Genomic DNA, 24,634 nt, shown 5'->3' on the forward strand with positions numbered 1-24,634 from the left:
CACCTCGCTTGCCAGATAGGGACAAGCAGGTGAGTCAGGCAGGGGAACTCCTATCTCCCCTAGGTCCATACATCACTCTGGGGCTTTGGAGACTGGGTGCCTGGTGTAGGGCTGCAGGGGGCATGTCCAGAGGCAGAGACATAGGGGCCTACAACCCTTTTACTGCAAACACTTAGCTTCCTACAGGGTTTGCTGGCAGCTGAGCAGGATTGTGTGAATCCCAGGGGCCCAGACTCTGTGATTCAGAGGCCTAAAGGGGAAGCTTTGTGATTCTAGCCCTAGCTCCACATTCTTATCCTCACGTTATAGCTGGAAAATGAAGGCAGAAAGATGTGACGTGACCTGCCCAGACTCACTCACTGGGCTAGTGGCACGGACAGGAAAAGAAATCAGCTATCCAGAGTCCTAGTCCAGTGCACTGTCCACTCCACTATGTCCAGTTGTAATTGACAAAGGCACCTAACGGTGTGAGGTGTCCAACTCCCATTCGCTGTCCATAGAATTTGGGCACCTAAGATCAGCCTCTTATGGGAAAACACAGCCTGTATATTTAGACCCAAACCAATGTCCTGAGAATTCCTTCAACTCCCAGGCGATGTTTTCCACCACTTCCTTCTCATGTTTTACCATTTTCTCAGTGACTCTAATAACCATGTGTCATAAACAGATGGTTAAGAGTTAATTCCCCTTTTACCTGTAAAGGGTTAAAAAGTTCACCTAGCCTAGCTAACACCTGACCAGAGGAACCAACGAGGGAACAAGATGTTTCAAAAGGAAGGAGGGAAGATTTCCATTTGTTGAGAGTTTCAGTTTCAGCCAGAGTGAAAAAGATTAAGGAACCAGCTTCTTATCAGAGTGGTAAGTTTTAGAAAGGAATAAAGAGGTTTATGTTTATTTCTTTGTAACCTGTCTTATGCAATTAGAGGCAGAATCAAATTGGGTATTTGTTTATTTTTTTTGTATGTAACTAAATTTGTGCCCAGGGGAACATCCTCTGTGTTTTGAATCTGTTGTCTGTGAGAGTAGCTGGTATGCTAATCTCTCCCAAAGGGTTTTCTTTTACTTTTCTTTTCTTTAATTAAAAGTCTTTTTCTTAATACCTGATTGATTTTTCCTTGTTTTTAGATCCAAGGGGATTTGATCTGGACTCACCAGGTATTGGTGGGAGAAAGGAAGGGGGATGGTTAATTGTTCCTTGTTTTAAGATCCAAGGGATTGGATCTGGACTCACCAGGGATTGGTGGGAGAAAGGAGGGGGGATGGTTAATTTTTCCTTGTTTTAAGATCCAAGGGATTGGATCTGGACTCATCAGGGAATTGATGAAGAAGTCTCTCAAGGCTACCCAGGGAGGGGAAAGTTTTGGGGGGAAAGGGAGTGATCCAGACACTGAAAATTATGGATGGTGGCAGTGATACCAGATCTAAGCTAGTAATTAAGCTTAGAAGTGTCCATGCAGGTCCTCACATCTGTTCCCTAAAGTTCAGAATGGGGAAGGAACCTTGACACCGTGTATCTGTTACCAAAAGCATCGTGAAATAAAAGAACTAAACTAAGTCTTCTCTTTCTGTCGTCTTTGTTTTCATATATCCCATTACCTATCTCCTTCAAATACACCGTGAGGAATTAATATGTCAAGGTTTGTGTACACATAGGAGTTGCATCACTTTAACTGTACCACCCTATCCCAGCCTGTGACAGGGCTGCATGCCTTGGGCTGGAGACCCTGGGGCCAAGTCAGCCCTGATTTGAGAAGGAGCCCAGCTGAGGTGAATCAATGTCCAATGAAGGGCAGAAGAGGGCTAGAGTAAGAGGCCAACTCAGAAGGCTGAAGTGAAATTTCAGAGAGCGAGAGGGGAAAAACCCTGGTACTGGTGAATTGCTCCAGCTCAGAAGAGCTGAGAGCAACCTGCTTAGGCGGGAAGGATTCAGATCAGATGGGGAGTTTGGGTGTATGCAGCTGGAGGGAAGACTTCTGGGTTTAGTTTTGAACTTTAAGTTATTAAATGAAACCTAATGGGGAGAATTGTGACTGCAATGGAAAAAAACAACAGATGGCGTTTATTTTGGGGGATGAAGAAGAGAAACTGAGGTGAGGAGCTGTGCTCTGGGCTGCCCTGAGGCCTCCAGGGGGTGCCGTGAGGCAGCCATTCATCTACTCCGGCTGGATGCAATTATAGTGATGTAAAGATGCTCATATCAGTATAGTTCATTCCCATACAGGAAGGGGAATAAGCTATAGCGGTATAAGGGACTTCTATATTGGCTAACTGTGTCCGTACTGGAGCTTGCACTGGAATAATGATTTCTATAACAGTGTCACACCATTAACCAGAATAGTTATACTGGTGCAAAATCTGTGTGGAGACCTAGCGTAAGTGAGTCCATGTGAAAATACATCAGCACATTCATGGCTTTGAAAAGAACGCGGATGATCCAAGCAAACTGTCTTTTGCATTTCAATGGAATGCTGATAATCTACGCTGATTGGCCAAGTCAAAAGTGGCTGACTGACGGAAAGAGAGGCCAGAGTGAATAATTCACAGATAGACACTTGGGGGGCATCTACTGTCAGCTAGGGAGGGGTGAATGGCAGCTCCTGTAAACATAGCTGCTGTAGCTGTACCCTAGCTAGCTAACTAAAAATAGAAATGAGGAAACCATGGTACCAGCTTCAGCTCCGGCTGCACATGCAAGAATGTCCCGTGGGCTGCCAGTGCTGAACCCTGCATTTGGGGCAGCCGAGGGGGAGGGATGGGAAAGGGCACTAGGGGTAACAGAGGGTGAAGTCCGGTAAAGGTGTGGTCATGGTGTATAATGGGCTCTATGCGGAAGCCAAGGTTAAATAAGGCCAAAGTTTTATGTTTCCTTTCTAATGATCTCTAGATGGCAGCAGATCACAGGGAATGACAAATGGACAGTAATAAATATTCAACCTATGAATTCAGTAAAAAAAAATATTAAGTGGTTAGGAGTCAATAAATTCAGAATTAAATGTTTAAGCCAAAGTGTGTGAAGATCCAGGTCTTGCCGCTCTCCGACTGGGGACACAGGGCTGCTGCACTCTGGCCGGAGCTCCAGTCAGGGCAGTAGGGCTGCGGGGCTTGCAGCACTCTGGCTGGGTGCGGGGGCCCTCTTAGGTGTAGGGCCTGATTTGGGGGAATTGGAGGAATAGGCCTAAAGCCGGCCCTGGCAATAATACCATTCCTGCCATGGAGGCTAAACACAGGGATTTTCAAACCTTGTTACTTTTGATGTGAGATAATTATGAGTCTGACTCTCTGTATGTAGTGAGCCCTTTTGTGGAATAAGGAAACCCTGTGACAGGGAAGGACAGAAGTGTGTATGTAGTGGCATCAGAAGCGGTGCCAGGGTTTTTGCCACCCTAGGTGACAGCGCTCCTCCTCTGAGCATTCAGCTATGGGAGGGGTCCTTCCACTCTGTGTCTTTCAGGCACTTTGGTGGTGGGTCCCAGAGTGAGTGAAGGACTCACCGCTGAATTTCGGCTGAAGACCCGGAGCGGAAGGACCCCCCGCCGCCGAATTTCCACTGAGGGCAGCAAAATGGCACTCTGCAAATCCTGCTGCCCTAGGCAACAGCGTGGGATCGCCTAGTGGAAATGCCGGCCCTGAGTGGCATACACACTTCTCTGTGTGTATGCCATGACCGTCATGGGAGGACATGACCACAATGATTTTAGGCATCAGTTCTGCTGTACGTACTTGTGTCTCCCTCACAGAGCACTTGTCCCAGATCCGCCCGTCAAGTTCCGTTCTGGACTTACAACCTGCACAGTTTGGTCCAAAGTGCTGGTGCCAGTGACCTAGCCATGGTGGGGAATCCTCACGATCAATGTGAGCAGACTGAACCCTGCCTAGCACTGACCACTCCAGCTCCAATGCAGCAAAGCATTTAAGCATACGCTTACCTTTAAACGCTGGAGGATTCCCACTGAGGTCACTGCAGCTAAAGGTGTATATGATTTGCTAGTGTGGTGTGTGGGGTAGCTCCATTCATTATGCCCATTATTGCCAGGATATTGTATTCAGCGAATTGACACCAAGGATTTGTATCTAAAAGAGATGGAAGAGGAGAGTTATTGGAACTTTCAGGTTCGCTAGTGGTGAGTTATACTGAACTGCACTTTAGTGATGCAGGTGGGTTTTTAAGTTATCTCAAGAGCACTGAGAGACAGATTGTTAAAGGTATTTAGGTGCCTACTGGGTTTTCCTAAAGCACCAAGGCTCCTAAAACTCACTGATTTTAAAGGGCGTTGGGCACTTCAGTGCTTTCAGAAATCCCACCAAGGCTGGATTCACAAAGGGTCTGTGAACATTGGGCCTTACGAACTTATCCTCATTGTGAGCTCAACTGCCAGAAGTGCATGAAAGTTCACAGAGAATCACAATAACCTAGAACAATAAACGTTGATGGGAAAAGGTGCACAGAAGAGGCAAAAGTCTGAATTAGTCCAAACAAGAAGGTCCCCTGGTATAACTCAAGGATGGTTTGATCGTCATGCCTGGTAAATGAGAACAGCGTGATACATGAAGTCAATGAACCAAAACTGATGTATCATAAATTAGAGCTAATTGATGGACAAGAAAATGAGGGGATGGGCTATTCCACCTATCACTCCCATTTGGGGTTCTCAAAAAAAGAGACTTTGAGAGAAAAGTTGGTCATCACCATGCTGGCTGACTAAAAGACAAGAGAAGGGGAAGGTCCAAGTTTCACCAACATCGGCTCCCATCCCCACCATTTTCTGGGACCCTGGACCTTCTTCATCCTAACCAGGATGTACAAAGTAAAAGTGCTTGTGGACACAACCATAACTCTGCTCTTCTTGAGCAATGACCCAATCTGCTGTAACCCACATACTCACACTCTGCCTTTGCAGAGCACTCAGGCACTAGGGCACAGGACAGCTCTAGGACACAGAGGAGTATGAAATAACTAAATATTCACTGCAGTTAGAGGACTGGAACTTCGGGAGCCTCAATTCCTACATGAGTGCCCCATTATAGAACAAGTGTAAATCTGTCTCTCTCTTTGGGCCCGATGGATTTTTAACTATTTCATACAAAGCTTTAACAGGCCAAAGTGAGAGAGGCCTAGGGTAGGAACCATCTTTTTGTTCTGTGTTTGTATAGCACCTAGCACAATGGGGCCCTGGTCCATGTCTAGGGCTTCAAAAACAACAAAGTATTTTTAGTTTTGAAGCTTTTCCTTCTCTGTTCCATCCCCTCTGTGGCCAGAAGAAGTATAATTCTATTAACATACTGTCTACCCGCAACAAATAACCAAAACATGCGAATAACTTTTCCTTCCGGTAATTTAAAATGCTCGTTAGCAGACGTCTCAAGGGAGAATTCACCTGCTGCGTTTGCAGGATAAATAATAGCTTAGGAGAGACGTTCATTTTCTGGTGAGAGATACAAGGCAAAGCAAACCAAGGTTCTCAGCACACCTAGGGTGTTCAGCCAGGAGCATGCAGGTCTCATTATTGCTTTTCACTGTGATGTGTAGCTACACATACCTTACACGCTGCTGCCAATAATGTGCAGAGTAGACATACCTTGAGACAACTAAAACACATCAAAGGGGTGTAGATAGGAGACAGATGGCAGAACCAGGATCCTGCTCTCTGAAACACTGAGAGAAGTGGTCACATCACAGGTTCCATCATCTTCTATGCCAGTCTTAAAGTAAACAAATCTTTCATACTCAGCGTCACTAAAAATAGATCATTCAGGAAAGGGAAGCAAATGTCATCTTATCCATTCAACCATGCCGATGCAGTTTTCTATCGGATGACCCTGGATCTTTTGCCTGGGTCACTGAAACAATTAGAGTGATGATGGAAACTCAAAGATCCAAGTAGAAGTTGTGGTACTAGAAAATTTGCTGCCAGAGTCTTGGTTCTTCACTGAACCAACAGGATGAGGGGCCTTATGGAATATTTATGGAACTAAATTGATGCTGCTGCTTGATAAAAATGTATCATCTTCAGATTCTATTGTAAATTGTGTTTTCTTTCCCATAGTTGCACTTCATGGCAAACCTAGAGCAGGGAAATCAAACAGTTCTCACAGATTTCATCCTGCTAGGATTTGGGAATCTCCCTGAGCTGCAAATTCTTCTCTTCTTGCTATTTCTTGCCATCTACATTGTGACGGTGGCTGGGAACATCCTCATTGTTGTGCTTATTGTGACTGATCAGCAACTTCACACCCCCATGTACTTCTTCCTGGGGAACTTGTCCTGCTTGGAGACCTGCTACACCTCCACCATCCTGCCCAGGATGCTGGCCAGTCTCCTGACTGGGGACAGAACCATTTCTGTTAGTGGCTGCCTCACACAATATTATTTCTTTGGTTTCCTGGCAGCTGCAGAGTGCTATCTCCTGGCAGTGATGTCTTATGATTGGTATTTAGCAATATACAAACCACTGCACTATGCAGTCCTTATGAATGGCAGGTTCTGCCTCAAGCTAGCAGTTGGCACTTGGATTAGTTGTTCTCTGGCTATAGACATAACAATATTTTTAATGCAACAATTAACTTTCTGCGGCCCCAATGAAATTGATCATTTCTTCTGTGACTTCATCCCAGTAATAAAACTATCCTGCAGTGACACACATATGATGGAGTTTATCACTACCATACTAGCTGCTATATGCACTCTCCCACCATATCTATTAACCCTGGCAACATACGTCTGTATCATCACCACCATCCTGCGAATCCCTTCCACCTCTGGGAAGAGAAAAGCCTTTTCCACCTGCTCCTCTCACCTCATCGTGGTGTCAATTTTCTATGGGACCATAATGATTGTCTACATGCTACCGAAAACTGATACACTGAGAGACCTGAACAAAGTGGTCTCTGTCTTCTACACAGTCATGACTCCCATGGTCAACCCCCTCATATACAGCCTGAGGAACAGAGAGGTCAAAGAGGCCCTAAATTCTCTACTGTCAAAAGGATTCAAACCTTCTTATCATAGTTTGTTCAGTGCATGTGAAACGAGAATGAGCTGGTTTACTGTAATGTGTCTGAGTAACCTCTCTCACTGGCCATCAGGCTTTTTAGGTGAGGTCAGTGGCCATTGTAGCTCACGCTCAGTATTGGAGCTGATATATGTGCTGTTTGGGCATAGGGATCCTGGTCGTTGTGGTTTGATTAGTCTGATATTTATCACTGCTGTTGTGGATTGCTTTAAAACACCTCGTCAATGAGGTACCAAGGCAGAGAGATGCCATCTTGTGCTTCCATTATGATACTGCCTGTAATTACATGAGCACACATTGTGTTTTATACTGGGCCCCTTTACCATGGATTGCATCAGATGCTCAATATTTCTTTTTATCCATCTCCTTCAATAAGCCAAGGTAATGGGAGAGGAGGCCCAGGACTCAATAGCTCTGTAAGAACTTGAGCACTGAGGTGGGACAGTATTGAAGAAAGGCTGTTACTGTGATAATGGCACAGAGAGACCTGGCTTCTATTCCCTGTTTTGTCACTGGGATCCAAGGAAGCTGACTTCACCTCACTGAACCTGTTTCCTTATCTGTACAATGGAGTTTCTTGCCATACTTGTGTGAATGGCTGATTTGATCCCTTACTGCCCAGGGTACCCTTGTTTTGCAAATTTCCAAACTTCATAGCTCTGAAATCTGATCTGTCAATTATACAGCAGGGAAAGCACATGGTGTCCATTCCTACAGTGCGCTGGGCATTTCCTGTGAAATGCTGAGCACCCACAGCTCTCAGTGAAGCCAGTGGGAATTGAGGGCACTCAGCATCCTGTAATGTCAAGTCCAAGGTGAGCATGATTGTGGGTGAACACAGCCTGGTCTGTGACAGCACCTGGCAGATACATCTTATTTCCCAAGAACTGCATCAGATTCTGTATCAGCAATTCATTGTCGCCCCGTTAGCGTCACTATGTTAGCAGAAAATGCAGACTGCTAGCTCTGCTATAATTAGGCTTGGAAGGATTAGATTTTTATCAGTCAATGTTGATAAGCATCAATTTCCCCATACATGCACAAACCAAGAAAAAAATATTTCCAAAAATATAACCAAAATGTGCAGACAGGCAAAGTAAGAAAAATGTTACTTGAGAACTTACTGGAGTTTGATTTAAGGATATTTACTTTGTATACATTGACATGTCAGTTGACAATTTGTGTTTTAATGGTTATGAAATTTAATTTGTAAATCTAAATGTCTGCTGCCATTAAACAATTATCGTCTGACCACTCCATTGTCTGACAGCCCATAATTTTGCACCACTGTGAAAATAAAAAATAGAAATTAATGCTTAAAAATGAACATCAATATTATCCATCAAATTATGTTTTAAAAAAATGAATTCTGCCAAGTCTAGCTATGATTAGGGTTGAGCTTCACTTTCTCGGTGGATCATTCTAAGTGCTTAAAAATTTTCCCTGCCTCGTGGGGCAGTTACATAACATTAGTGTTCCAAAACTGAACCAGAGATTCCTGAGTTTCAACCCCCCCCAAACCTTCTCAAGCAACAGCATTTGCAAAATCAAGTTGTTCTTCTAAGGATCTTTCTTTCACACAACTGGGGCTCACACTACAGCATGGATCAGCCCCAAACTTATCTCAGTCACTCAGGATTTATCTCAGCTAGTGCACAGCACCCACTGTCCCTTTTGGGTTACATTGAAGAAGCTGTTGTGATCCAGAGACCTCGTGGTGTGAACTGGCAGAGGGCTCAGGGGATCCATAGACTTTTACAGGGATCCTCTAAGCCACTTACATGCATAATAGTTCACCAAAGGGTGGCATGTGAGGTCTCTACCAGGAGCAAGTAGCTCACTGATCATCATAATTATTGGAAGATGTTTGTACAGGCAACAGTTTAAGAGATATGTAAAATATTAGGTTCCAAAACTGTTAAAGGAGAGTTTGTCACCTGAGTCAAGGCAAGGCTCAGGGCTAACTCAATCAGCACACAGAACAATGAACATCCGGGAAGAAAGCCTACGTTTACTGTCTGGGTCAGATGCAGGCCTGAGGATTTACAAAGAAAAAGGAACCTCAGGAAAAGTCTCTGAAGAGGGGACCTTTTAGGGGCAGAGACAACAGTCTGTAACTGCATAAAAAAAAGAGGAGAAGGGACAAGATTTTATCCTTTAGCAAAGGGGCAAGCTGGCAATGTGCTTTGTCATAAGGAGTAGGGGTCATAGCCAGCCTGGCTGTAAAGAACTGGTAAGCAATACTTTATTAGACATGAGAGTATCTTGTTAATTAAGTCTCAGCTCCAGGATGCTGTGACATTCCCCAGGGTACAGTTTGAACAGATGAACAGCTGTGTCCCCTCAATTCTCCAGCTTGAGGTGCCTTTTACATTGCTTCACTGTGACAACAACCACTCCTGGCCTGCTCACATGCAGCCACCAGCATGTAAATCACTCCCAGCTACATTGCATGAGTGTTACAACCAGCCTCCCATGAACTACATACAGGGGAACACCAGCAAGCTCCCAGTCCCAAACTTGTCCCCAGAAATGTGTGTCTTGGACTGACCATCTCTCTCCTTCTGGACAATACAAGTTCATAGAAAGTCTGTCTAGAGAAAGTCAGGCAAGGGGAGGGAGAGGAATGAGGGAGATAATGTTGTGCCAATATTCAAAAAAGGCGAGCAGAGTGCTTGAATAACTATAGGACATCAATCCCAGGCAAAATACTGGAAAAGCTTGTACAGGGTTCAAATGATAAAGAATGAAAGGATAGGAATATAATTAATGCCAGTCAACCTGGTTTTATGGAAAACAGATCTTGTCAAACTAATCTGATTTCATTCTTTGATGAGATTACAAGTTTTGGTTGGTAAAGGTAACTAAATAGATGTGATCTACTTAGACTTGTGCAAGGTGTTTGATTTAATACCATTCAGATCATAGAATACTAGGATTAGAAGAGACCTCAGGAGGTCATCTAATACAATCCCCTGCTCAAAGCAGAACCAACACCAACTAAATCATCCCAGCCAAAGCTTTGTCTAGCCAAGCCTTAAAAGACTCTGCGGATGGATATTCCACCACCTCCCTAGATAATCCATTCCAGTGCTTCACCACCCTCCTAGTGAAATGATTTTTCTTAATAGCCATATGTGGTCCTTATGAATGGTAGGTCCTGCCTCCAGCTAGCAGCTGGCACTAGACCTCCCCCACTGCAACTTGAGACCATTGCTTCTTGTTTTGTCATGTGCCACTACTTAGAACAGCCAAGCTCTATCCTCTTTTGAACCCCCCTTCAGGTAGTTGAAGGCTGCTATCAAATCCCGCCTCACTTGTCTCTTCTGCAGACTAAAGAACCCAGTTCCCTCAACCTATCCTAGTAAGTCATGCGCCCGAGCCCCTTAATCATTTTTGTTACCTTCCGCTGGACTGTCTCCAATTTGTCCACATCCCTTCTGCAGTGGAGGGACTGAAATTGGACGTAATACTCCAGATGTGGCCTCATCAGTGCCGAATAGAGGGGAATAATCACTTCCCTCAGTCTGCTGGCAATGCTCCTACTAATGTAGCCCAATATGCCATTGGCCTTCTTGGCAACAAGGGCACACTGCTGACTCATATCCAGCTTCTTGTCCACTGTAATCTCCAGGTTCATTTCTGCAGCACTGCTGCTTAGCCAGTTGATCCCTAGCCTGTAGTGGTGCATGGGATTCTTCCTTCCTAAGTGCAGGACTCTGCACTTGTCCTTGTTGAACCTCATCTGATTTCTTATGACCTAATCCTCCAATTTATCTAGGTCACTCTGAACCCTATCCCTACCCTCCAGCGTATCTACCTCTCCCTCCAGCTTAGTGTCATCTTCTAAATTTTTGAGCATGCAATTCATCCTATCATTCAGAAAATTGATAAAGATGTTGAACAAAACCGGCCCCAGGACTGATCCCTGGGGCACCCTGCTTGATACCAGCTGCCAACTAGACATGGAGCCATTGATCACTACTTGTTGAGCCCGACAATCTAGCCAGCTTTCTATCCACCTTATAGTCCATATATCCAATCCACACTTTTTAAACTTGATGGCAAGAATACTTTGGGAGATTGTATCAAAAGCTTTGCTAAAGTCAAGTTATATGACGTCCACCAATTTCCCCATATCCACAGAGCCAGTCATCTCATCATAGAAGACAATCAGGTTGGTCAGGCATGACTTGCCCTTGCTGAATCCATGTTGACTGTTCCTGATCACCTTCCTCTCCTCCAAGTGTTTCAAAACGGAGTCCTTGAGGATCTACTCCATGATTTTGCCAGGGACTGAAGTGAGGCTGACAAGTCTGTAGTTCCCTGGGTTCTCCTTCTTCCCTTTTTTAAAGATAGGCACTATATATGCCTTTTTCCAAACATCCAGGACCTCCTCCGATGACCATGAATTTTCAACGATAATGGCCAATGGCCAATGATTAAAAAAATAACACTATGCAGTATCAGTAAAGACAGCAGAGAAAAGCAGAACAAGAATCAATAACTGAAAGCTGAAGACAGACAAATTCAGATTAGAAATAAGGCTCCCATGTTTTAACAGTGGGGGTAAGTAACCATTAGAACAAAATTCCAAGGGCGAAGGGGGATTCTCTTTCTCTTGATTTCGTCAGACCCAGCCTGGCTGCTGTTCTGGAAGATGCTTTTGCCAGACACAAGTGATTGGGTTCAAAACATGGGTAACTGGATAAAACTTAATGGCCTGTGCTACGCAGGAGTCAGATAAGGGAACTTAATGCTCCTTTTTGGCCTTAAACTCTATGGATCACTGATAAACGGGGATGGAAAGGATTGAGAGTTGAGGAAATGTCCAAGCGAGGATGTGTAGGGCCAGGGGGAGGGAAGAAACATTGGAAGGGGGACATGGGAGTGGATGGAAGGGGGATGGGATCTAAGGAGGTGGGGACCTTTGTGGCAGATTTCTGTTACCAATCTTCCTGGGGCATCAGGTAATCAGGCTGAGGCCACAGGATCTTTCAGGGAGGAGATGAAGGAGCACACCAAGGACTAAATTTTAAAGCTTTATTAATAAAATAATAAAATAACAGTGGAAAGTGATGGGTACTCCCCACGGCACTCAGAGGAAGGAAGAAAGTGTTAGTGCCCCAAGCTCTAACTCACTTTCATACTCTACCCAAGGCTGGCCAAGAAGAAGAGGGGGAGGGGTGGATGGAAGTTCTGTCCTGGGCCCAGGTCATCCGAGATCCCCTGTTGATCTCTAAATTGCTCCTTCTTTTAAGAGGTTTTTAAGTCCAGGGTTCCTTTAGAGGTGTTTCGTTTCATGACCTCTGTTCCTGGTGCTCTTTGTACCAGTCCAAACCAATTTTCTGTGGTCTCCTCAACTTTTCCAAAACACACCGGCAGGACTTTGTTTTCCCCTATGTTGGCCTTCACTGTCTCGTTCATTTTGGGCTGCCTCCACAGGTCTGTCCTGCTGAATCCTTCTTTCTTACGGTTGGTCGGGGGGGTGGGGGATCCAGCCTCCCCTCTTTCCTGGCAGGCAGCCGAGAGTCAGATGTGTGCTGTGGCCTTGAGCTGACTGGAGCCAGCATCTTATCTTCAGGCCTAGCAGGAGCGTGGAGTTAGCCCATTCTCTGCTCTCTTCCTCCTTCTCCCTCTTGGCCTCTCGTACCCTGCAAGGAACCATCCATTCCACACTCACACCTTTGACCCTCCCCAAAATGCCCTGGGATGCTTGCAACAGAGTTAGCAATATACAGTGCTAATCTGCCTCCCCAGTGGATCTACGGGAGGGAGGTGACTGTTGAGCTGTGACACTGTCAGCTCCACATTCACCTATCTGGTTTGAAGCCACCACACCTTTCCCTTCCCCTCCTCTGCTCCTGTCCTGGCTGGGTGGTATCGGTAGGGAAGGAGAGATGCCTTTTATTTACAGCCCCTAGCTCAAGAGCTAGAAAATCCACCATTTCCGTTGGTAGTTTAACCTTTGCAGGCACTCCCATTACTGACTCATACGCTATGGTTATTACCAACTCCAGGATTCAGAATTAAAGTTGTGTTGTGGCAATAGTGTGTACCTTAACTCTTCATTTCTTGGTATTAAGAGGTTTCAGTTTAATGACTTTTCCCATTCTGGAAGGGTACGAGGCACCTCTGGGCAACCTTAACTCGGCTATAACAAAGTTTTGGGGCATTTAATATAAGTGATAAAGAAAGAAAATGGAGAAGAGTTTTTCTTTGAGGTTAGTTCTACACCCTCCAACTCATCCCCTTTGAGGTTAAGAGTTTGACATTCTTAACAATGTCCTAGTTTTCCTATAAATTGATTTAAAACTCCATCTGCAGAAATATCCTGGGAGACTTCACCTTCTTGCATGAAGGATAAATAATGAGACAACAGAGACAGTTGCTTTTATACAAGGCAGAACATACACCAAACAGAACAGTAGAACTAGGGCATCCAGACTATAATCTTCTTATTGAAGGAAATCATACACATGGAGAGGTGGTATTAGAAGATTGATTGTAGAACCTGCGTCTCAGCCCCAGAAATGTTTAACAAAGGGGTCATATCAAACAATTCCAGCTCGAAATAGACCCATTTCAAAAGTGAAAAAAACCTTTATTACTCTTTTCAGTTAAATCAGAAATGCAGATGGACAAGAGTGGGCTGCTGATAATGTCCATCCTCTCTGCTCACTGCTGTATTTTACCTTTCAGGAGACGATCTGCCTCACTGAGTTGTTGAGAAACTTAGTGATAGATAAAAGGAGGCAAAGAGCCCTGTGGCTCCTTATAGACTAACAGAAGTATTGGAGCACAAGCTTTCGTGGGTGAGTATCCTTTTCGTCAGATGAATGATATCTATCTATATTAGTGATAGATAGCTGCTAACAATTTTTTTAGCTGTATAGGCTGTGATTTTCATAGACTCTTTACTGGGCACCCCACTCCTCTAGGCAGGTTTGGAGATCTCAGCCTGAATTGTTTATTATGGAATCATAGGAATGGCTGTATCAGATCAGATCATAGATCCACCCAGTGCAGTGGCCTATCTCCAAGAGTGACATGCACAAGCTGCTTAAGAGGTAGGTGCACAGAGCAGCTTTCTCCCAACCCACCCATTTAATTGGCTTATACTCTAAGGCAGGGGGATTTATTTCCCTTCCAAACCTTTTATTCTATCTTTGGTTTGTGTTTGAATTCTCAATAGCATAACTCTGGAAGTTCCAGTTGTCCACGTAAATCCTCGGTCCTTTAAAATCATGGTTTGCTGCTTGTGGCTTGTGGCTTGTGTTCTGCAGACCAGTGCTGCATGGTGGGGGAACAAACAAAGCATCCTTGAATTCTGCAGATCCATGAAGTTGACTGATTTTTAAAAGCAAACACAAAAATAAAATAAAAGATTGCAGTTGTGCATTGCAACTGGCTCCCAGCACTTTCCATGCAGTTCTTAACACTGATATAACCTGTATTGCTACAGCATATGTATATCTAGCCTGATATTTTGTGTTGTAAGTTCAGTGTCCACATAGAATAACAGTTTCTTTAAGCTGCTGTTCGAGAAGAGCAATAATCTATTACAGAAAATGAGTTGTCTGTCAATCTACATCTTGGGTTGCATTCCCCACACAACCATTCAGCTAGTAACCATTAGGAGAAACCATTAGAAAAACAAAAACAAACAAACAAAAAAACCCCAACCTTATGGCGTTATTTACTGACTATACATTAATCTTTAAATATATTTTTCATGTTCTCTTCCAGGGTATGTTGGATTTTCTGTAGATACTACCCATGGTCAATGCAGACTGGAGCAATAAAACAGATATGGAATTCATTCTCCTAGGCTTTGGGAATCTCCCTGAACTGCAAGTTCTTCTAATCCTTCTGTTTTCAGTGATCTACACTGTGACCATGGTAGGAAACATACTCATCATTATACTTGTTGTAACTGATCAGCACCTTCACACCCCTATGTACTTCTTCCTGGGGAACTTGTCCTGCCTGGAAACTTGCTACACCTCAACTATCCTTCCCAGGATGCTGGTCAGTCTCCTGACGGGGGACAGAACCATCTCATTCAGAGGCTGTATTGTACAATTTTATATTTTTGGAGTCCTAGTTACTACAGAGGGTTTTCTTTTATCCGTGATGTCTTATGATCGGTATTTAGCAATATGCAAACCGCTGCACTATGGAGCCCTTATGAATGGCAGATTCTGTGTCCTGCTGCTGTCTGGGTCTTGGATAATTGGCTTTTTGGCTATTACCATGACAACATCTTTGATGTCACAACTGCCCTTCTGTGGGCCTGGTAAGATTGATCATTTCTTTTGTGATTTCACCCCAATGGTAAAACTCTCCTGCAGTGACACTCGCCTAATAGAATTTTTGAGTTTTGTTCTGTCAGCTGTATGTTCGCTGCCACCATTTTTACTAACTGTAACATCCTATGTTTGTATCATCAGCTCCCTCCTGAGAATCCCTTCCACCACTGAGAGGCAAAAGGCCTTTTCCACCTGCTCCTCTCACCTCATTGTGGTTACAACTTTTTATGGGACTCTGATCACTGTTTATCTCCTACCCAAAATTAAGATACTGAGAGACCTGAACAAAGTGTTCTCTGTCTTCTACACAGTCCTGACTCCTCTGGTCAATCCATTCATCTACAGCCTGAGAAACAAAGAGGTTAAAAAGGCTCTAAGAAAAGCAGTCAGTAAATTTATGGATTTCCCATGAATTTAGAGAATGCAAGGTCATTGTTTTAGTTGTCAGTGAAAAGGCAATAAACTGAGAAGATTTACTGAATGAGGGAAACAAAATTTTCTTTTTGGTTTTGTATGGTCATTTCTTCAGAATAGCTACTGATGACTTGTCCAAAGAAGAATGAAGTTGCTAAGCCCAATAAAGTGAGATAATCAAGATTTCTCTAGGGTCAAAATCATTGGGTGATATCCTGACCCTGCCGAAAAGAATGGTAAAACTCCCGTGGATACTATTGGACTAGGATTTCACCCATTAAAATAACACACCATTCACATGTCATTTACCCAGTGTACCTGCTTTGTACTATACTTAACAAGGGTTATAGAAATAGGCTTGGAAGTATTAGATTTTAATTGGTAAATATCAGTAAACATTGATTTCTCTGTACACACACAAACCGATGAAAAAATATTTCCATCAAAAATCATGGAAATCTACAGGCAGGCAATGAAAGAAAAATGTTGCTTGAGAACTTTATTAGTTTGATTTAAGGCTATTTATTTTGTGTATTTGTGCATGTGATGTTGACAATTTGTGGTTTAGCAGTTATAAAGCTTTAGCTTTTTGAATCTAGTGTCTAGAGTCATTAAATAACACTGGTCTACAATTTCTGAGAAGTCGTCTGCTTCAGAGATAAAATGTGATATTTACTATGTATTTTGATGTGCTGAATTCAAATATGACAATTAAAACAACTGATTGGCTACTGTTTCTAAGATATTTAAGTTTTTACATTTTATGTCTACGTCTATTGTGTAGATAGTAGAGTTTTAATCATAAATTGTAAACCTAGGTCTTTTCATGTGTTTATGATTGCTTTACATGATAATATTTCACCTGGCCTGTTTATGAAACACTTTAAAAATCAGCAAAAGGGTTATATAAATAAAATTTATTATGAAACAAAAGGCAAAAAACTACTATGTACATAGTTTAGTCCTATTCAGTGTCTACTCGGCGCTTCTTGGCTTGTCTCTTGTATTCATTAAATGGAGCATCTCTTGTCACTGTCCAGCAATAGTCTGAAAGCATTGATGGGCTCCATTTGCCCTGATAGCCTGCCGGGAGATTCCGCTGCTGTAGTCTGGAGCCCAACAGCTCTGCCTTACTCTTGGGTAGTTTCAAATCCCTGAAAAGGTCATTCTCTTCACCTTATGTTATGAGGTGTGGTTCAGAGGAGGAGGATGGGAGAAAATGTGGGTCCTGTGACATTGATGTTTCAGGACCAGAAGTTTCATCCTCTTCCCCTTCCTCGTCTGACTCAAATGAGAATGATTCTGGTGCATCAGGAACCGGCAGTCCTTTTCCGTGGGGTACTGGGCGTATAGCTGATGGAATGTTTGGATAATGCACAGTCCTCTCTTTTTTCTTTGACACACCTTTCCCAACTGGAGGCACCATGCAGAAGTAACAATTGCTGGTATGATCTCTTGGCTCTCTCCAAATCATTGGCACTGCAAAAGGCATAGATTTCCTTTTCCTGTTCAACCACTGGCCAAGATTTGTTGCACAAGTGTTGCAGCATATGTGTGGGGCTCACCTTTTGTCCTGATCTCCAATTTTGCATCCAAATGAAAGGTGATAGGCTTTCTTAACCATAGTGGTTATACTGCGCTTTTGTGATGCAAAAGTCACTTCACCACAAACATAGCAGAAGTTATCTGCACTGTTCACACAAGTATGAGGCATCTCTGCTCACTTTGGCTAAACAGAAATGTGTCCCTTTGCAAAATCAAACACTGACAAATAAGAGAGCATGACACTGTATGATTTCTACATCCGATATAGGGCAATTTGTTCAGCAGAGTGATGTAAGCTTCGTTATGATTGCATCATCCATGACTTCTAGGAATAACATGACGCAATTCATATCATGTATGACACAATACCAGCTTCAGATTGCATCATTCATTGTTTTGCCTAAAAAGCAAGTACTGTCCAAACCCAGTCATAGATTTATTTATAGATACAGTCAAAGATGTATTTTAGTCATTTCTGGTTTAAATAGAGATCCCTTCCCTTTATAACTCACTTATCCTCCGCCATTCCCAAGTCAAGGATCGTATATACTGACCCAATAGCATATCTTGAAAACTAGAGCCAATCAACAATTTTAAGCATCATTTTCGTTCTCAGTGACCCAGAATTAGTAAAGTTGAACTACATTTATTTCAGAAGCATTTTGGCTGTAGAGCAGTGTTATTTATTTATATTAAAGCATGGCCTATGTAGATGATACAGATATAGATTATACTGATAAGCTTGACAGAGAATATCAATGTTTATTTTTAAGCATTTAAAATATTGTCTATATTTTCACACTTGCAGGAAATTACTGTGGCGTGTCAGACAACAAGGTGGGTCAGAGAATAATTACATAATGACAACTTATTTTATGAAAAGTTAGAACTTTATAATGATTAAAACTCAAATTGTCAACATCACAAGTCAAAATATACACAGTATATTCCTAAATCAAACTTCAATACGTTCTGAAGCAGCATTTTTCTTACTTTGCTTATCTGTACATTTCTATTTTAATTGATGGAACCATTTTGGGGGCGTGGGCAGTTCAGCTGACTGTATGGTGAAAATGGCATTTACTGACGTTTACTGATAAAACTGTAATCCTTCCATACCTAAGCATAGATAAAGATAAACCCACAGGAAATTCAAATCAAGAACCCAGTGGATTTTGAAGGGGATTCAGAATAAAGTTCCAGGTCTAGTTCCAGACTGGATAGAAACCCAGATGGGTATTTTTGTAGGTTTCTTTCTTTCTTTCTTTCTTTCTTTCTTTCTTTCTTTCTGGCATTGCAAAATTTTGTAAATATTGATTTCACAAGGATTCTGCCAGTTTAGACTGAAGATACGTGAGGATAGCTTGCAAAATTTTGATGATGTCAAAACTGAATCCAGAATCTTAGTCTTGATTCACCTTTAAAATCAGATGCAAGTCAAAATGTAATACCCTGGCTTAATGCACAAGATGGCACTTCCCCTAGTGGTTACTACAATAGTCTTCTACTTCATCGCAGTCTGAGAAGTTAATTTTTTAAGTCCGTTGCTAAAGGCCTGTGTCTTCTGTGTTGAAAGTTCCAAGGTCATGGAAATCCGCAATTTACAATAAGCCTAGATCTAATCAGGATTTGAATTCACATGTTTTGTGCTCTATCCACTTCTACTAAGAGTTCCTCATTGTCTTGTATTATCACCTCCTTCTATGGCGACATTTATCTGGTGGTGCTTGTGGAAGTGGCTGACAGAAAATAAGACACCTAACTTCTTTCCAAAACTTGAGGTTTGAGAAATTTCACAGAACATCTCCTTTAAGTTTCTAAATGCATTTGCACTTTCTGAGTTCATTCATTGTGAATACAAATATCAAAAATAGAAGGCCCACAGGTGTCCTCAGGCTACCTTTAACCTGACTGGGGCCATATTGCACTGGGATTCTCGAAAGAAACGAAATATTGGAAGACTACAGAGGTTGGGAGAAATTTTTTTGGGAAAAAATCATTACTGCTAAGTCCAAACATTGACAAATCATGAATCAGGGCCCCCAAAATCGTGAGATTGGCTTTAAATAATAAATGTGGGGTTCTTTTCAATTGCTGTCAGGTTTTGGAGTCTATAGGGTGCATTTACTTCATGTTTTTGTTGTTCTCTGTAATTATGAGTGTGTCCTGGTGGGAAAAGGACTGGACTGCAACAAGAAGACCTCAGTTCTATTCCTGGTCCTTCTATTGGCTAGGTGGGTGATTTTGGGCAAGTAATGGCATCTCTCTGTGCCTCAGTTTCCCCATCTATAAAATGGGGATAATGATACTCACAACCTTTATATAGTATTTTGTGATCTAGGGATGAAAAGAACTACCTAAGAAAGAGGGATTATGATTATTTAAAAGAAAATATGAAAGCTGAAATGTTGATTCAAGCAGTTGAGACCTTAAGCAATATAACAAATATTGTGAGACAGACAGTAAAAATCATAAGATCCTAGCCCCATTGAAATCAACTTCAGAACTCAATTTCAGTGGGGCCAGGAGTTCACCCCGTATTGTCCAGAATTTTATCTTAACCCAACATTCAAACCTTTTGAGGCTTGTCTGCTATATAGGGCCAGACCTTCAACTGCCAATTTATAGTAGATTAGCATTCGGGCTACAAGATGTACTTAAAACATATGGATGTGTTATGTACAATTAATATCGCTTCATTAAATAACATGGAACTGGATAAGATTTTGTGCAATCTGATTGACCTAATATTCACATAAAGATCATTGTAAGTGATCACTCACAGATTCACGTAATCAGTGTCCATGTATCCATTGAATCTTGAGCCGATTGGGTTTTGTGAGTGTAAATTCTAAAGTTGCCATACGTTCACAGATATTAGAATAGTGAAGTGACTCCGAAATGTGCTGCTTTTGTGGATATGTATCACTTTGTCTGGGCCTAGTGCAGGCTGTTTTCAAAATGTTAAAGGTTATGAAAATGATATGTACAAGGAAGACTGTGTCCAGAAATCATTCTCAACCAATTTAGTTTATTCTGTGAATTCTACTTCTGTGAGACACTATGCACTTTATCAGTCTGGATGTATTTATTGTTGGAATATCTAGATAGCACAATACATTAGATTAGATAGATAGATGTGTATAGGGACAGAGAGAGAGGGAATTTTTGTTAGCTGTGATCTCCATACAATTGATACACCTTCATTTTCCCTGATACGATAATAAAATTTTACTGGGAGCTTTGGTAGCTGGTAGCTTGGCAAATATGGATGTTTTCGTTGGAATTTCTAGATTGTGCTTCACTGGACCATCGGAGCACCTGAAACAATTCAGGAATATCATTTGATAGTTCACAAGGATAAAAGAATGATTCAAGTTACTGATTTCACAAGGTACTAAACTCAACTTACAGTGATAGCAAGACATAGAAACACAACAATTAATGTGGATGAGGGTCCTGATCACCTCATAGGATATGATTTTTATTGTGGCTTTTTGTCTAATGTGCAGTATAATTCCCATGTTCATGGTTTGAGGATCTGATTGTTTAAATTAAAGACTTATCCTTCCTATGGAGTGATTATCAAGTTGGGATACAAGCTTGGGTACTGATGTTATATAGGGACATTGGACCAAATTCAGATCTGGCGTAACTCCCTTGACTTCGGAGAATTTGCCCTAGTGTCTCCCAGGAACAGAGCGGGTGTACAAAAATCTACTTCAGTATCAGCCCTATATAAATACAAACCAGGGATATACATTAAACTTTAAAGTAAGAGTACTGCAGCTACATTGTAGTTACAGTGCAATGGCCCTGTAATGACAGTGTGCTTGTGTTTTTTCAATATCTGTGAGTACCACTGAACCATACAATCAGGAAGTTTGCTGCATAACTGAGAGCAATCAGAGGCTGGGATTTTCAGGGCAGCCTGCAGGAGTTTGGCATCCAGATTCCATTAACACTTTTAGCCAGCATCAATACAGTTTGGTTAGGACACTTGAGCTGGATGCTCAGCTGGTGTAAATCCAATGGAGCTATGCCAGCTCAAACCAGCTGAAGATATGCCCTTGAAAATACCATGAAGAACAGCCAAATGCATTCATAATTAAATCTGTTATGTAGCTGTCCTTCAGTGTATATGATTTTCTGGAAAATACATATTGAAAACATAAGCATGTGGTAATTACAATGTAACTAAAATGTTATTACAGTACCCTTATTATAAAGCATGACTGGACATGAACATTATTTACTGCTGAACATATTTTTTTTTTTCATTTGATACTTGGGTTGATCTTATAAAAGCGACCTAGAAGATTTGGAACCCAAAAGACCAGATTTTTAAAGGCATTTGGGTGCCTAGTGGGATTTTCAAAAGCATCTGGTTGCCTATACTCAAGAGTGTTAGGTGACTAGATGGTTTTGAAAATCCCTCTAGGAACCTAAATACCTTTAAAAATCTGACCCAAACTCTCTTACATAGCTTTAAATATCTCATATTTGTACTTCTTGGAACATTGTTTCTTAATTTCCCTTGTTATTCTTCCAAGTCTATTTTGATTCTTCTTTTCTACTTCTGTATATTTGTATATGGCCCATTCTTATTCTTAAATGGTTAAATAAAGTTTATATTTTTGTTTGTTTTTCCCTTGTGTTGTGGAGAGTGCATTATTTAAAAGTACACTAGTAACACACTGCACAAAATGATGGAATAAAGCCTAAGGGATCAACTTTTATAACATGTGTTCTATGTTATCAGTGAGACCCAGGAAAATAACTCTTTGGGGTTAACAACTGGGGAATCTGTCTATGTACAATTTATGAATTCTTGTTGATCCTGTGAAATTGCTTTATCATTGAATGCATCAGTGTATGTGGAGTTAGCAATCTACTGTCAGGGTTGTGTCACGTATTTCCCAGAACAGGGAAAATGGAGGGTCATTTGTCTTAATAGCTCCCATTCATGTGGAAGCATCTCAGGAAAATGAAACACAGAGAAACTGGTCTGACTAAGTTTATCTGCAAGGCTGAGGTTCATTGGAGCAGGAACTGAACCTGGAACTCCCAGGTGAGTATGCAAATCACTAGGCTATAGAGTCATTCTTACTCTCTCTCTCTCTCTGGCCCACTGAATATTTAAATATTTTATAAAAAGTAGAACAGCTGCAACAGGAAAGAGACCCATCCCCAAAGGCCCTAAACCCAAGTGGTTAGGGCAGTCATGTGGGAGTGGGGTTCAGGTTCTTGCTCTGGACAAATGGAGAAGGGATTTAAACTATGGTCTTCCATATGCATATGAGTGCTGTAACCACTGAACTATTAAATATTGGAGGGCAGCATGCTACCTCCTCCTACCTGGTGTAAGCACCTGTCTTCACTAGGGGCTTCCCAGCTGAGAATATCAAGCAGAGATAGGTGCCTCCCTCTGCTGTCTTCACTAGGGGCTTCCCAGCTGAGAATATCAAGCAGAGATAGGTGCCTCCCTCTGACCTGGATTTAGGCACCTAATCCCCTTTGAAGGGCAGAATCTAGGCTGCACTCCTTTCCTTGTCATTGTCTTTTGGTTAGCTGAGACAGCTCTTCGTGCCACATTTTAGCTTCTCTGAATCTTACTCTTAGGTGCCCAACTCTCCCTATGCATTATATATGGTTACCCTGGGTGCCTAATTCCAAAGTGCAACCTGAACTCCCTTTATGGATCTAGCCCTGCATTGGTTACACTCAGGTCACAATTTTCAACTTTCTGTTACAACCACAAGAGCTACAACCATCTCCCATCCCCCAGTGAAAGGTGAGGTTTTGATTTAATAACATGAATCCAGAATCTTGGTCCCTAGGCACAATACTGCCTGTGGCTTAGCACATTATCAGGAAGTCTGTAAAATTTTGCTGAGATCAAATCCATAGGGGCGGGACTGGGGAGGAATATAAAATGAGCTTCCTCCTCAAACCTTTTCACTTGCCATAAATTTGTCAGCCAAAGGCAATCCCTGCTGGCAGATGCTGAGGTTCTGAAGGAGATGATGGTCTAACCAATATAGAAATAGACACAGTTTTCCAGAATCTTTTGGTTATGAAATGTTCAAATATTCAATTTATGAGACATTTTGTATATGTGCAACTGATTGTTCCTTCCTAAGTGGAGTATGTTGCATTTGTCTTTACTGAATTTCATCCTATTTAGTTCAGACCATTTTTCCAGTTTGTCCAGATCATTTTGAACTATAATCCTATCCTTCAGGAGTGAGGAATCATTAAACTGATATACACAAAGTAAGTATATTTCACCATGCTGTTTTTGGTTTTGTTTTGTTTCTTACTTATGATGTAAACCCTGGCATAAATAGAAGGACATATTGGGCTTGATGCTCCTTCCATACCAGTCTGACCGTGGTGTAAATCCACTCACTGAAGTGAAATAACTTCTGATTTACATCAGGCTAAGTGGCAGGAGAAATTGCCCCATTGATGCCCACGGAGTTACTCTGGATTTACACTGTGGTGTGTAAGTGGAGAATCTTCTCGCTTTTCCTCAGAGGTCACATTCCTAATTTGCACTGGTGTGAGTGAGTGGAGAATGAGCCCCATTTACTTCCGTAGAATTACTCTTGATTTACACCAAGGTGAGTGAGAAGGGACTAAAATGTCTCTTTAACACGTGACACTCACTGCAGCAGTAATTTACTGAGGCAAATAAATAAGGTCACACAGATTTATCTTAGGTAAGTGTAGTAACCCTCACCCTGACACAAGCAGCTGCAGAGAATGCTGTCCTGGGGAGAGAGATGGCCAGTGAGAGGGCAGCTCGAACTGGGAAGGGGCTCAGAATCCGCCCGAAGGGGCAGATGGAAACAAGCTGTGAGAGGAGAAGAATCTAGATTCTGAGCTGGCGGATGAAGTGGAACTTGGAGTAGGAGGTGAGGTGATAAAATATGAGAACAACAGAAGACTAGAAGTCAGGGACTGGGAAGTGGAAAGGAGGAAAGAAGAAAAATAGGAAAGGTTTCAGGTCAGGAGAAGCCAAAAAAAGTAGACCTGAGTATGTGAACTGACACTATTAGAGAAGGGAAGTAGAGGGAAATAATGGCTACAGATGCACCAGAAAGAGAGCATCAAGGGACAAAAACTGAAAGGAGATATAATTGGTGAAAAAGGGAATTGATCAAAAAGTTGTGTTAGATGAAAACAGTAAATCAGAAGCTTGCCCACAAAGACCTAAGGTATATGAATAGAGAGAATGACTGTTTGAACATCTATTGACAGAATACAGTTCAAAGGTGCCTAAAGGACAAGTGTGGGCCCGTTAGGTGAAGAAACCTGCCTCTCCTCACAGTTAGTATAGCCTAGTCT

The 24,634-nt window shown here is 42.1% G+C and overlaps 1 protein-coding gene across 1 annotated transcript; it reads left to right on the top strand.

Annotated features, from left to right (window-relative positions):
- Positions 1 to 5,822: 5,822 nt before the first annotated feature.
- LOC127032142 (uncharacterized) lies at positions 5,823 to 15,734 on the top strand. Its single transcript, XM_050919160.1, has 2 exons — positions 5,823 to 7,046; positions 14,781 to 15,734. The coding sequence occupies exons 1-2, from the start codon at positions 6,054 to 6,056 to the stop codon at positions 15,732 to 15,734; spliced, it is 1,947 nt and encodes a 648-aa protein (XP_050775117.1). The 5' UTR covers positions 5,823 to 6,053.
- Positions 15,735 to 24,634: the final 8,900 nt, after the last annotated feature.

Source organism: Gopherus flavomarginatus, chromosome 12 (assembly GCF_025201925.1).
Source record: "Gopherus flavomarginatus isolate rGopFla2 chromosome 12, rGopFla2.mat.asm, whole genome shotgun sequence".
NCBI lineage: Eukaryota > Metazoa > Chordata > Testudines > Testudinidae > Gopherus > Gopherus flavomarginatus.

Excerpts from the sequence above, each read along its gene's own strand:
- LOC127032142 (XM_050919160.1), top strand. The coding sequence starts at position 6,054 with ATGGCAAACCTAGAGCAGGGAAATCAAACAGTTCTCACAGATTTCATC. Across the intron at positions 7,047-14,780 it reads CGAGAATGAGCTGGTTTACT|ATACTACCCATGGTCAATGC; the intron begins GTAATGTGTCTG and ends GATTTTCTGTAG.